At 47.9% G+C, this 12,480-nt stretch overlaps 5 protein-coding genes across 5 annotated transcripts; 2 read left to right on the top strand and 3 right to left on the bottom strand.

Moving 5' to 3' along the window:
* Nucleotides 1-132: 132 nt before the first annotated feature.
* On the top strand, nucleotides 133-4,517 carry FPRO_13410 (putative vegetatible incompatibility protein HET-E-1; the record flags this gene model as incomplete). The annotated part of the gene is made up of 3 exons (XM_031222859.1): nucleotides 133-1,766; nucleotides 1,841-3,621; nucleotides 3,676-4,517. 3 exons carry the CDS (start codon nucleotides 133-135, stop codon nucleotides 4,515-4,517), a joined length of 4,257 nt encoding a protein of 1,418 aa, XP_031088276.1.
* Nucleotides 4,518-4,605: 88 nt separating this feature from the next.
* On the bottom strand, nucleotides 4,606-5,659 carry FPRO_13411 (uncharacterized protein; the record flags this gene model as incomplete). Its single annotated transcript, XM_031222860.1, has 2 exons — nucleotides 4,606-5,151; nucleotides 5,204-5,659. 2 exons carry the CDS (start codon nucleotides 5,657-5,659, stop codon nucleotides 4,606-4,608), a joined length of 1,002 nt encoding a protein of 333 aa, XP_031088277.1.
* Nucleotides 5,660-5,899: 240 nt separating this feature from the next.
* FPRO_13412 (uncharacterized protein) lies at nucleotides 5,900-6,922 on the bottom strand (the record flags this gene model as incomplete). Its single annotated transcript, XM_031222861.1, has 1 exon — nucleotides 5,900-6,922. One exon carries the CDS (start codon nucleotides 6,920-6,922, stop codon nucleotides 5,900-5,902), a length of 1,023 nt encoding a protein of 340 aa, XP_031088278.1.
* Nucleotides 6,923-7,624: 702 nt separating this feature from the next.
* FPRO_13413 (uncharacterized protein) lies at nucleotides 7,625-9,208 on the bottom strand (the record flags this gene model as incomplete). The annotated part of the gene is made up of 1 exon (XM_031222862.1): nucleotides 7,625-9,208. One exon carries the CDS (start codon nucleotides 9,206-9,208, stop codon nucleotides 7,625-7,627), a length of 1,584 nt encoding a protein of 527 aa, XP_031088279.1.
* Nucleotides 9,209-10,641: 1,433 nt separating this feature from the next.
* FPRO_13414 (uncharacterized protein) lies at nucleotides 10,642-12,191 on the top strand (the record flags this gene model as incomplete). Its single annotated transcript, XM_031222863.1, has 2 exons — nucleotides 10,642-11,172; nucleotides 11,223-12,191. 2 exons carry the CDS (start codon nucleotides 10,642-10,644, stop codon nucleotides 12,189-12,191), a joined length of 1,500 nt encoding a protein of 499 aa, XP_031088280.1.
* Between the last annotated feature and the right edge of the window lie 289 nt (nucleotides 12,192-12,480).

Genomic DNA, 12,480 nt, shown 5'->3' on the forward strand with positions numbered 1-12,480 from the left:
TCCTCTACAAGCAGGAGGGGACTTTTTTATTCTTTCCTCGACATCCTTCGTGAGAAAGGCACGGTCAAGCCAGACCAGAAAGCCAGGATAATTATGTCGACACTCTCTTTATCCAGAACATCATCCTTCAACATGACCGAAAATGGAAATTTGTTTAACAATCTTTGTGAAGCTGCAATCAACGAGTTTCTCCAAGATCCCGAGACAGTAAAACTCGCCGACAATCCCTTCGTGCAGTTCGTGAGCCACAGAAAGGAGCAGATTGAAAAATGCAGAGACGAGGAGCACAACGACTCCATTGAAGAGATGCAACAATGTATTCGCGAGGTCGAACAAAAGTGGACAGGGAGCAAAGCTCATCATTTGCGGGAAAAGGTCAACCCATTCGTCGAAAGCATCACTGCCTTGACCAAGTCATGCGAGAATCTCCTTCAGCCTGCACCTTTTGGTGTCGCAATCGCTGTTTCTGGGTTTCGAATCGTCTTGGAACTTGCTACAAAAGCTCATGGTGCCGTGGAAGATATACTCACTGTTCTGGAGGAGGTCTCTCCACTCTTGGACTGCTACAAGATGACTGCCATGTCACAGCAGACTTCTCCACAGATATCCAAGGCCATCAAGAAGTCATACAAGAATATCCTACAGTTTTGGGCCTACTCGGCTAGGGTGTTATCCAAAAGCTACACAAGGGTCACTTTATCTTCGGCGATTAGACCCTTCAAGCAAGAAATACAGACCTTCCGAGAGAAGTTCCGTGAAGACTCCAAACAGGTCAGCCAATTGCTCATTGCAAGTATTGCGATTGAGAGAGCCAGGGAAAAACAAGAGAGGACAAGAGATGAAATCTTAAGGTGGATAAGAGGTGGCGAGAAAGCCGACTCATTTGATACAGACAAGGACTTGGAATTGAGGAACATGTGTCGCACAGAGGGCACCTGCACATGGTTGTTTGAGAGACAAGAGTTCAAAGATTGGAGAGACGCCAAGAAGAATTCTGTTCTTTGGTACAATGGGCCTCCCGGCTCTGGTAAAAGCGTTTTGGCATCCGCTGTTATCAACCACTTGCAAGGTCAGCCTGAGTCAGAAGTTGTTCATTTCTTCTATTCATTCAGGGCGGCTTCCAAGCGGCAAGAGGCTTGTGGGCTACGATCTATCGCTCTGCAGCTTTTGAGCAAAGTTGATGTGGCCTCGAACCCGTTAAAAGCCGAGTATGATAGGGCAAGGAAGACCTGCAAGCACGAGCTGACTAACAACGATGGAGAGGTAATGGTCAGACTTCTTCATGCACTGTTGAATCATAGCCGCTTTTCCCAGGTTTATGTGGTTTTGGATGGGTTGGACGAATGCTCCGTTCGAACTCATGGCAATCCTTTGTTCCACAGCTTGCAGCAGCTTCTCAACTTGGATACGCTTGGGACGGTCAAATGGTTCCTTACTAGCAGAGACGTTCCGGAGATACGGTCCGTCAAAGACGCTTTCAAAGCCCTCGAAATTAGGCCAAACCTCACGGACACTTCTAGAGACATCCGTGCCTTTCTCGACGCCCAGAGGATCTGCCCAACTCACGACGAGCCCTGGTTTGACACGGACGAACACAATTTTCTCTATGCAGCCCTGATCTGTGAGATTGCAAAGAACAAAGCCTACAGAACTAAACAAGGAACCATCGATGCCCTTCAAAGCTTCCCCAGAGGCTTGGAGGATTGCTATATCAAGTCATTAGCCAGAATTGCAGGACTACCCTATCACAAACAGGATCTAGCCAAGTAAGTTTGATATATAACTATACAGGAGCTTTGAGGTCTGTACGCCGGCCAATGATGTTGACTTGCAGGTGCAGGCGAACCTTTCGAATTCTCACACTGTCGGAAAAAGAACTTACGCTGCTGGAGCTTGTTGACGCCCTCCAATCTTATACCAATCCTCGAAATGAAGACATCAAACCAAGGGAGGATGCACTTCACGTTTACGATAGAGTAAAGGATGTCTGCAGCCCTTTGATCACCATGGACGACATCAATGGTTCTCAGAAGATCTCCCTGTGTCACAAGTCAGTTAAGGACTTCTTTATCGACCCAAAAAACAAGAAGATAATCGAGAAGTACCTGCCGGACTTCTTCATCGATGAGACCAAAGCGTTGGAGGAGCTCGGAGTTAGTTGCATCGAGTATCTCAGTGAGAAACGGTACCAAGATCCATCTGACCTGAAAGCGTTGGTCACAAAGTCGGATTTATCTTACAGCAATGCTTTCCTTCGCTACGCCGCCGTCTTTTGGCATATGCATATGCAGGATATAACCCCAAGCCCCGAGACCCTGAAGATTGTTGAAGACTTCCTCAAGAGCCCTGCATTTTGGACTTGTATCTACGTACAAAGTCATGCAGCCCCCCATCTTTTCGCACGCTACAAGCGGGAAACAACTCATTACAAGCCGATGCTGGGAACAATACCTAACGCGGCTCTTCAATTTGGACTTCCCCTGCCGCCATGGAACGAGGATTCTTCGTCAACTGATTATATATCGCTCGACCACTCATTTTGTGCTTTTGTTCTGGATTGGGGCGAACTTCTTACCAAGAACCCTGATCAGCTTCATCATGCTGTTCCGCTCACTCTTTACAAGCCCAGCTGCCATCTCAAAGCCCCTGACGGTCTTCAAAAGGTTCACATCAAATACATTGCCAAGTTACTCGAATTGACGGCCGAGATGCGTGTATTGGAGTCCTCGTTCTCTTCTACAGGTAAGAAGCGTGGTAAAACACTGCAGCTTCGGATCATTCGCGAGGACGGTTTGATGCCCCATCGCCGTGTCAAAGTGAATCAAGTGGATGTCTTCTCTCTGTCAAAGCAAAATAGAGAGTTGGTCTTCGACTCAGCAGCCCCTGATAGCGAATGGATCACCACAATTGCCCGGGATAGCAAGCGAGGCTCCTTTCTCCAGAGCTGGAAAGTGAACAATCGTGATCTGAGTATCACTCGTTGCCTTCTGGACGGCAGTTTAGGAAGTCGAGTTGATCAGGCCCCTCCCCACGTCTTCAGATACCTGGATTTGGGGCTCGAAGGCAAAGGTCAATGGAATCTGGTGCAGCTTGACGTCGTGACGCAACCAACTCGGAAAGACTCGGATACGATGACTCGGCTATTCTATTTTCGCAAGGGTCAATGCCTAGTTCATCACCATGAGAGAGCAAAGTCACCAAATAATGTTATCGCTAACCACTCAGATTCCCAAGATAGTAGTTCAGACTCCGATGACGACTCTGGCTGGAGTTCTGACTCTGATGATGACTCTGATTCAAGTGATACGCAGAGCAATAATGGGGGGAGGCATGGAGGCCAGGAAACCTCAGATGTTCTGCATGAAGAACGCAACGAGCCGATGACAGAATGTCTTATCGTGGTAAATGACTTTGGCAGACCCCTTTGGCGACCAATCCAGACCGACCGCTTTTCGTGGTCCAGGATAATGAGCGCTCGTCATCCGACATTGCCTATCGTGGCTGTCTCTTATAAATCTGGTGGAGTCGACCTACTCAACGACGAAACTAGCTCCAGCACAAGTTTAGAGATCACTGAAGAGTGGCAAAACCAAGCATCAAGGCCGATGGCAATGTCACGAGGTAAAGCAAATACCCGATCATGCGACGGATGATGAAGATCTGACATTCAAACAGAGGTACAATTTTCGCCGTGCGGGAATTTTCTCACGCTTCTGTCTATCAGATTCTACCAGAAAGACGCCTGTGCGGAGTGTCAAGTTATTGTGTCATGTTTCGGGTTTGTTGAAACTGCTTCTGGTTACAGCCTTCAGTCTCGCAAGAATGGCATATTGGCAAGCTTTAGGTACAGATTTCTAGGAAACGTTGATGAACTACCACGACCATACATAATGACAAACTGGACAGCTGAACACGTTGTGCTGGCTCTACCACCATTGACCTATAGTCCGAAGATCATCAGAATCTCGCTTTCGCCTCTCCAAGATCAGGCCGGCACACCGAGAGACTCCCCACTGAGAACATCGACACTCACGCATTCTGTGTTCTTCCCACAATCGACTACTTCCCGTGACCCTCATATTATGTACGGCGATGGAGGCCCACCCGAGAAAGATAGTTACTTGTATCTCGTCTTGGACACTCCAGATCCATCATCGTCATGTGCAGAATCAACGCTACGCTGCGGACCTGGCCACTTCCGAGGACTGGAATTTCGGGCAAGCGCCTGCGATGACAAGAAGAGAGGGGTCAACGGTCCAGTGGTAATGGGTTGGAAACTATCAGGCACTGGCAAGGTCGGAAAAATTGCAGACGGTGAAGGCGGTGGGGATGCTCCTGGAGAAAAGCTTACGTGGCGAGAATGGAGCAACGAAGATGAGGTTTCGGAGGATGTCAAAGCCAGTAGGTCAGATACGGATGAGTATATGCTGTTGCGTGGTGACTTCGTGGGAGAGACATACTCTGTCCCTATTCGATCCGGACTGAACTGGACCAAAGAGGGCATTCTTAGTTGTTGAACCCATATTGTATCTGATATTGAAATGTAATCATAATATCATTGATGATAGAGAATATGTTTCATGATTGATGTGAATGTGTCTAACACTAATCTACTTTTGGTTGAGCTGCTATGACCTTCTGCAAGTTCCGATCACGCTGTGCCAGCGACTCTACCGTTGGTCTTCCATAAGCCTGTTCCGTTTCCTTCGTGATCTTATCCGTCCAGTCCCCATCATCAGTTCCTTGGCTAGCTTTAGTCACAGACGTCCCCTTGAGACTAATATCACCTGCGTCATCCCAGCAAGCTTCCATGGTATCAGCCAAATTATGAAGAAACGCTCCGATGCCTCCAGTTCCACCAGCACTGTTGTATGTCTTGAACGGCCCAGCTACTGCCCAGCGCGGCGCTATGCTGGCTTCAACGATAGTGTCAAGATCTTCGACTGAGACAACGTCGTTTGAGACTAGATGGCAAGCTTCGCGGAACAAGGCAAAAGCTAGACGGTTTCCGACGAAGCCTTGGGTCTCTTTGTTGATCTTAACGGGGCGATGGCCGGAGCCGAGATTTTTGAAGTAATCGATGGCGAACTGAGTTCGTTCTGGGTCTGTATGAGGTGAAGGGACGACTTCAATCAATGGCATTATATGAGGCTAGAACGATGTGTCAGAATGAAATTTGAGATGAAGAATTGGACGAGCTGACCGGATTGAAAGGATGAACCACGAGGACTCTGGTCTTGTCCTCTAGATCCTCCACCTGCCTCGATGCACTGATCCCAGACGTGGAGCTCCACAAGTGAGCATTTGAGGGTGCGTATTTAATGACCTCAGCCCAATTCGACTTTTTGAAATCAACACTATCGGGTCCTTGCTCTTGGACGATTGTTGCCGCAGAGCAAACTTCTTCGATTGAAGAGCATACAAGCAGTCGACCGTCGGCAACGAGTTTCTCGACTGTAAGATCGGCCTGTGAATTTTCTTTCTTTGTTGACTCCAGATACACCGGTAACAAGCTTTCGATATGCTCCTTCAAATCACTGCGGACGTCATACAGTCTGAGGTTGGCGTTTGAATAGCGTAGATGCAGTGCAGCGAATGAGAGGCCAATTGTGCCCAAGCCAATGAGGGCAATGGTTTCCTTGTCTTCAGTGTCAGACATTGTACTAGTTTTTATGATCATGAATGAATGGACGTTTCAGAAGTCTATGGCGTGGATGATAGCGCGAATTTTTGAGGCTGAAGCCTTGGTGGAAAAGAGGGGAGAAACTGACCCGAGGTTAAGGTGGGTGATCACATTGGAGCATAATCAGCTGACAAACTATTTCTATTTCTCAAAACTAGTCTTCCAACTATATCTAAAAACTCGCACCAAGCCTAGTTTATGTAGTCTTATCATCCTTTACAGAGTGACAACGATCTTCTTAGCCGAAATGCCCTTGGCGAGCGTGTTGATGCCCAACTGAACAGCCTCCAAGCCTTTTCCAACAACCTCCGCTTCCGGCACAGCCTTGAATTTGCCCTGTTCCAGAGCAGCGGGTATATAATCCCCGAAAACAGCCTTGGCAACAGGGGTGTTGATAATACTAGTCGAAAGAATGGTCTTGGCCTCGACGCCCGCGACTTCAGAGGAGACAGATCGCACGCAGATGAGTTTGCGAAGACCGTCGGCGTGAACAATTGATTGACTTGCGCTGTTCATGCCGTCTTCTGAACCGCTGGCATCAAATGCACCAGCGAGTTTCTTGCCGGTGAGCAGAGAGGCGATGTCTTTGGTGACTTGGGGAGACTTGTATTCAAAGACGTGGTCTGCTCCAAGACTCTTGACGTAGTCGTGGTTTTTGGCAGATGCAGTCGTGATGACTTCGTACCCAGCCGCTTTCGCAAGCTGAACGGCTGAGCCGCCGACGCTAGATGAACCTCCCCAGATGAGAACCGTTTCCTCAGTAGGCGTGGGGTTCAGACTAGGATATCTCATCGCGAGCGTCACATCGCCGAAAAGCGACCACGCAGCTGTAGCAAGCGAAAGTGGCAAAACAGCAGCTTGTTCAAAACTCAAACTCTCTGGGATTTTAGAAGCGCACTCAGCGCGAATAACCGTGTATTCCTGGAATGCGCTGTGCGCATTATCCTTGGTGGCGAGCGACGTCGCATAGCCTAGGACTCTATCACCGGGCTTGAAGGCGGTGACATCAGGGCCTACGGCTTCAACGGTGCCAGCGACGTCTTCGCCGAGAATAACAGGGTATTGAGAGGGTTGGAGGAAGATGCCGACGTATTGGTTGGCGATGTCAACGGGGTTGATGGCAATGGCTGAGTTTTTGACGAGGATGTGGTCTGAAGATGGTCCGGTGAGGGGGGCTTCCTTGACCTCGAGTGGTGACGTCTTTGCGGCGACTAGCCAGGCGGCGTTGTTGGAAGGCATATCGGCGATTACTTCAACACTAAAACAAGTGCAATTGGGATAGATTTATCAAAAACAGAAAATACAGACGTAGGTGTAAGTGCTTGCAGATGTGAAAACTTGGCTACGAGAACAGAGACACTGACGTCGAATGGTCTTCGTCATTCCTGACAAAGGGGCCCGTCCATCACGTCAATTCTCGTATGGTTGGCTGGGACTTGGTCCACGATCGGTTTAGCAGTGTCTAACAGAGTTTTTGGGCCTCGGTACTTGCCGCGCTATTGTCTCATTCTGACCAAGTCTAGTGGATACACGATCTTCGATCCTAGCTTCTGTTTGGTGGTATTAGCCAGCGTCAGATCAAACATGTTATACCCGGGGCATCCAGATCCTCTCTGGCACTGGACTACCAACATATGTGATATAGTTCTACCACCAAGCAAGCTTTCCAACAACTCAAGCATTAAACATGAGTCTCATTCAATTTGCTCTCTCGGCCGGCGAACCATGTATATTTGGGGGCTGGCTGGTCACGAGGTTTGTCTCCTGGTTGTAAGAGGACTCGGCCAGGGATCAACTACGTCCCCTATGGACTCGACTATCGGAGGTATGCTTAATATGTATATAGTTGTGTATGATATCAACGCTAGTCCCATCTGCTGCGCTCTTGTATCAGAGGTTTCAGCGTCTGAGCCTAACTCTTCATCTGTCATTAACATGTTCCTACAACCTGGAGGGTCGCGGCGGTCGCCTGACCTTTTTCGCTGTCCTGGGGAAGTCATGCATGACAAACTGGCAAGAAGCTGCAGCGTTCATCGTCTTATTATCTCTCAACCTCTCCATGACAATCGCTTCACCCGCGAACATGACGCTTATCTCCCCATTATGCCAACGCGGGAGGAAGGTAATCTCGCCTAGAGGGGGTGTTCGGCCAATATACGGTTCACGGAACGCCTCGCATCTACCAAGAGCACCCCAATCCTCAGCTGCAGCTGGACCAAGACGCGTGTGATCGGTTGTGAAGGCGTCTAGAGGGCCATTTGGGACTATACCGGGGCTGAATGGATGCATCTGTGCCACTTCCAGCATCTCGCGGAATGTCTCCTCACTCCAGTTGTTGTTACTGCTGCGAATCTTGGTAGCCAACTCAGCTACAGATCGAGGGGAACAGACGTGGAATCCATTGGTTCTTGCGGCGACTGGGAATAGATCCAAACATGTTGGCAGGTAGTCGAGAGGTAAGGGAGGTGTAAGACGAGACCGAACATTTCCAACGTAAACGATGCGTGTCGTTTCAGGTACAGGTTCTGGACCAGACTGATTCGGTGCCCATTTTGCTTCGAAGAAACGCTGCCAGGTAAATGCAGTTAAGCAGTCAATTGTCGACAGCCTTTTCTTTCCTGATGACCCTTTCTGAGCCATGAAATCAAAAATCTGCATTGACGATTTGGGGAATGTCCATACACTAGCTGATGGCTGACGGAGCTCAGCTTCATCGGCGGAGGCGAGATCATAGTCTGTCAAACGCGCCGTTGTGAAGAGATTTTCTAATGTTGAAGCCATACTCTCTGGGTCCCGAGGATCAAGCATTGTCCAATGCGGAAGATTTGCTGCCCGTGCGGCCACTTTATCAAGATCATGTTCGATCTGTGCGTTGGCCATCATTGGCGACCGATCGACCAGATGCAGCGCCACTTGTTTTGGCAGTGGAGGCTCCGGCTCATTTCTCATCCGAGCATTGGAAACGGCTTGCGTCTGGGTAGCCCAGGACTTTATACAGTCAATGTATTGTACCAGATCGCATATTACGTGAGCGACAGAGACTGTCAGAACGATCCCACCTCTGAGAACATTGAAACGGGCAATGGTGATAGGATCACCCGTTTGGACACGTGGAAAGTTCTCGGAGCAAAGTTTTCTTAGCCCGTCTCTATTGCCATCGGCAAACGGAAAGCCAAAGCTTCTGAACTCTTCATATGAAGGTATTTCCTTCTCATGCCGATGGTCGTAGTATTCAAGCTTAGCACCAGCGTAAGGTGCTGGAGGGATTTCAACCGAATTTCTTCCTGTGACATCTTTGACAAGTCTGCCGCACAGATGAGGTTTCTGATATAAGTGACGCGCGAGACCCCGTCTGCAATCGTCATAAAGGTCCAGGGGGTTTACACCTGGCTTGAGGGGGAAGAATAATGTTGGCGAAGGGTAAACAGGTGCTGTCAAGTTGTCCATGGCAGATAGTTCGATAAAAGCAGGGCTCACAGGGCCTGCTGGTTCGACCCAGGAGGTATCCAGTAGTTGCTGATTCATTGTTGTCTCCATGGTTTGTTAGAGTGAATTTTGAGTTTTTACTTTCTGAGCTGTTCACATCTGTTAACTTCAGGTTCAACTTCTTAGATGTCACTCAATTATAGGCTGCTTTTAGATAAGTTGGCTTGATCGAACGCCGATCGCAAAGGATAAACAAAACAATACGTAAGTAGATAGCCTGAGATGGAATGCGTGTACATGCTCCAATCTTTCCCAATGTTGAGACAGCCAACACATTGCAACGTGAGATATTCTTCTGTATTAGTTCCTCTAGATCTCAACAGCTAAGTCTTTGCGTACGCGTCAGTGTCTCGGAAGCCCCCTGGATACCGAGATCGACATGTTTGAGAAGACGAAAATGTCAGCGCTAATACTAGTTTCTCGTATCGGAAAAAAGCGATGACTATGACTAGGCAATGTATAGAAACTGGTCCGTTGTTATCCTCGATCATTCGTGAAGAAGACACGGGCACTGTAGCTGATTTAGTTTACATAATTGATTATCGATGCCAGGGCCTCACTAGATATTCGAAAGAGGAAAATTGACAAAAGGGAATTTAAAAAGCCTATTAAAATCTACTACCTGATTAAACTCTTGCAGAATGTTCTCGCAAATTCTGTTGTTGATTACCTGGAACCGTAGATCTAGTAGTGAGATGCGGGGAAGTGCATACCCTTGTCTCTAAGAACCCTTGGGGCGCGGCACAAAGATTAATAGCTAAGACATATTGGAGGCTATTTAGGAGATGGAATACTATAGCTACTGCCACATTGCGCTTCTAGATAGTCGACAAAACGCCGACTGTCATGTATTTACATGCCAGTTCTGAGAACAAGCGATCGCGGACTCTTTTTACTGGTTGGGTGAACGCGTGGCTAAATGAGACAATAGCCCCGGACCCCAGCTTTGCTGAATCAATTCACGGCTCAAATGACTCCAGATAAAGGGAGATTATATGCCGTGTCTCACCGTTGAAATTTTCCAAGATACCTTAGTCATTTTGCCACGCTTGACAGGGCCCCTACTCTAGGGATAATGATTGAAACAAGTTGTTATGTTTAAGATGTGTATTTACACTGTCCTTTACGATGGTAGGCTAGGCAACATGACATAGAACCCGGTGTAATTGTAAGACTAGGTAGTTTCAATTACAATGCCCGCTCCAGGGTCCTCACGATTGTGGATTAGTAGACCCTGGCCCAGGAGCACCAAAATATTCCTCCACAATTCAGCTTTCATCTATCAATGTGCCACTATTGGTCTTGCTGGAATAACATCCAATACCATTTCTGGCATTTCTGGCAGGCATCCATAACTTCGTGATCGCTCTCTACTTCAGTTTAATCCTTTGTTATACCTTTTTTTTTACCACGACGCCCCTCACAAAGCACAAAAGCCAAAAGAACAGCATAACACCTCCAAGTCGCCTGGTATGGCCGGTACTTTGAGAGTTGTGCCTGAGCTCTCTCCAAGTTCCGTTGCAGTCATCCGAGCACATCCAAATAGTCACGGTCAGGTAGTGAGGCTTTCTGCCATTGATCAAATTGCGCCCAGAGACTACATATCAACATGTCTCTTCTTTCGACACAGTCCCGATGCAGACAAGCAGCAGATCTTTCTTGCTATGCATAAGGCTCTTTTGATGACCGTGAACGATATTCCTGAGCTTACATGCTGTGTGCAAAAGCGTGTTGACAATAGCCGTGAAGAGGTTGAGCTTGTCTTTGACTCTGCTAGAGGCGTCGAGATTTACTACAAAGACTACAGTTCTCCTCAACTTCGTGGCCTATGGACCTATGGCGGTTTCGATCAGCTTGAAAAGGAGCATTTCCCACATAGTAAAATGCCCAGGAGCCTTGTTTTTGGACCTTCATCTAAGTTAAAAGACAACGTGAAGCTCCCTTCTCTTATCGTGCAAGTCAACTTTATCCCCGGGGGTCTCATTCTTGGGAGCCAGTTACATGTAGGTTTTCGCATTTGAAGATCTTGGACTGCATACTGACGAATCAATAGCATGTAGCTGGAGATGGTCAATGTAACTTCATGCTTTGGTCCACAATAGGGTCATATTTTGCTGCCGCAACTAGTGAACCATCAAGCACACAAGGACCTCCAGTCCAATCATTGGACAGACACGACATCGTCAAGGGCGACCTCAACACATCCTTGCAGGAGTTTCCCCACTGGAAACTGGCAGAACATAAGGACAAATTTCTCAATCCCACGGAATACGATTCAGACGAGGTGTTTGAGAGCGCCACTTACTTTATCCCAGCTGATAAGCTTACACAACTCAAAACACAAATATTGAACGCTATGCCTCCTACTACCAAGGCTGGAACAGTCAGTGTATTGTGCGCGTTCCTATGGCGTCATGTAGTTGTGGCCAGAGACATCGATTGTCGAAAGTATCCTGAGGCAAAGCTAGCTGTTACAGTGGATGCAAGACCCCGTATGAAAAGTCCAGTGATACCGTCTACGTATTGGGGCAACTTTGCAGAGCCAAATGCGGTGGCTCAGCTACCTGTAGCTAGTCTACAAGAAAGCTCGGCTCTCTCATCGGTATCGTCACAGCATTGCACAAGCACAATTTATGGTCAGGCCGCACACATTGTACAGAGGGCGATGGCTGCAGTGGATGACAAGGCGGTTAGACGACTCGTCGGACTTTTAAATCAGATGCCGAAGAGCACCACTTTGACGTGGAACGCCAATCGTTATCCAGGTCCTGATATGCTCATAGTGTGCATCCAGCACCACAAGTATAACGATATCAACTTTGGGGAGGATATTGGTTATCCTCTCGCCATGAGATTTACTGTTGGGGATACAGAAGATAAGCCCGATGGCCGTTGTCTAATTCTACCACCACGGCGTGCTGATTCTAAGGGGCTGGAAATCTCGCTTCAGTATGATAAAAGAACTCTACGGAGGCTCAAGGACAATGCTGAGTTTTCGGAGTATTTCACGAGAAGGAATTAGTTAGGGCTATTCGTTTAGTGAATCGAGTTTACTTTATAAGGAAAAGCAATCATTCTCTGCGGGACTTTGAATGTTTATGCCTCACTAACTACGTCAATCTCAGGGCCATTTGCGCCGAGGAGACCGAAAGGCCTTTTTCTTACGCTTTACATCAACGCTAGCAAGCGATGGACACGCGCATTTTATCAAGTGCACACTGTTGCGGCGACGTTGCCGAAGCCTTCTCATATTGTTTTCATTATTCCATTTGCCCAGCTGCACACTTCAGATTCTAGTGTATCATGTTGGT

The sequence above is a fragment of the Fusarium proliferatum genome, assembly GCF_900067095.1.
Source record: "Fusarium proliferatum ET1 genome assembly, contig: FPRO_scaffold012, whole genome shotgun sequence".
NCBI classification, from domain to species: Eukaryota; Fungi; Ascomycota; class Sordariomycetes; order Hypocreales; family Nectriaceae; genus Fusarium; species Fusarium proliferatum.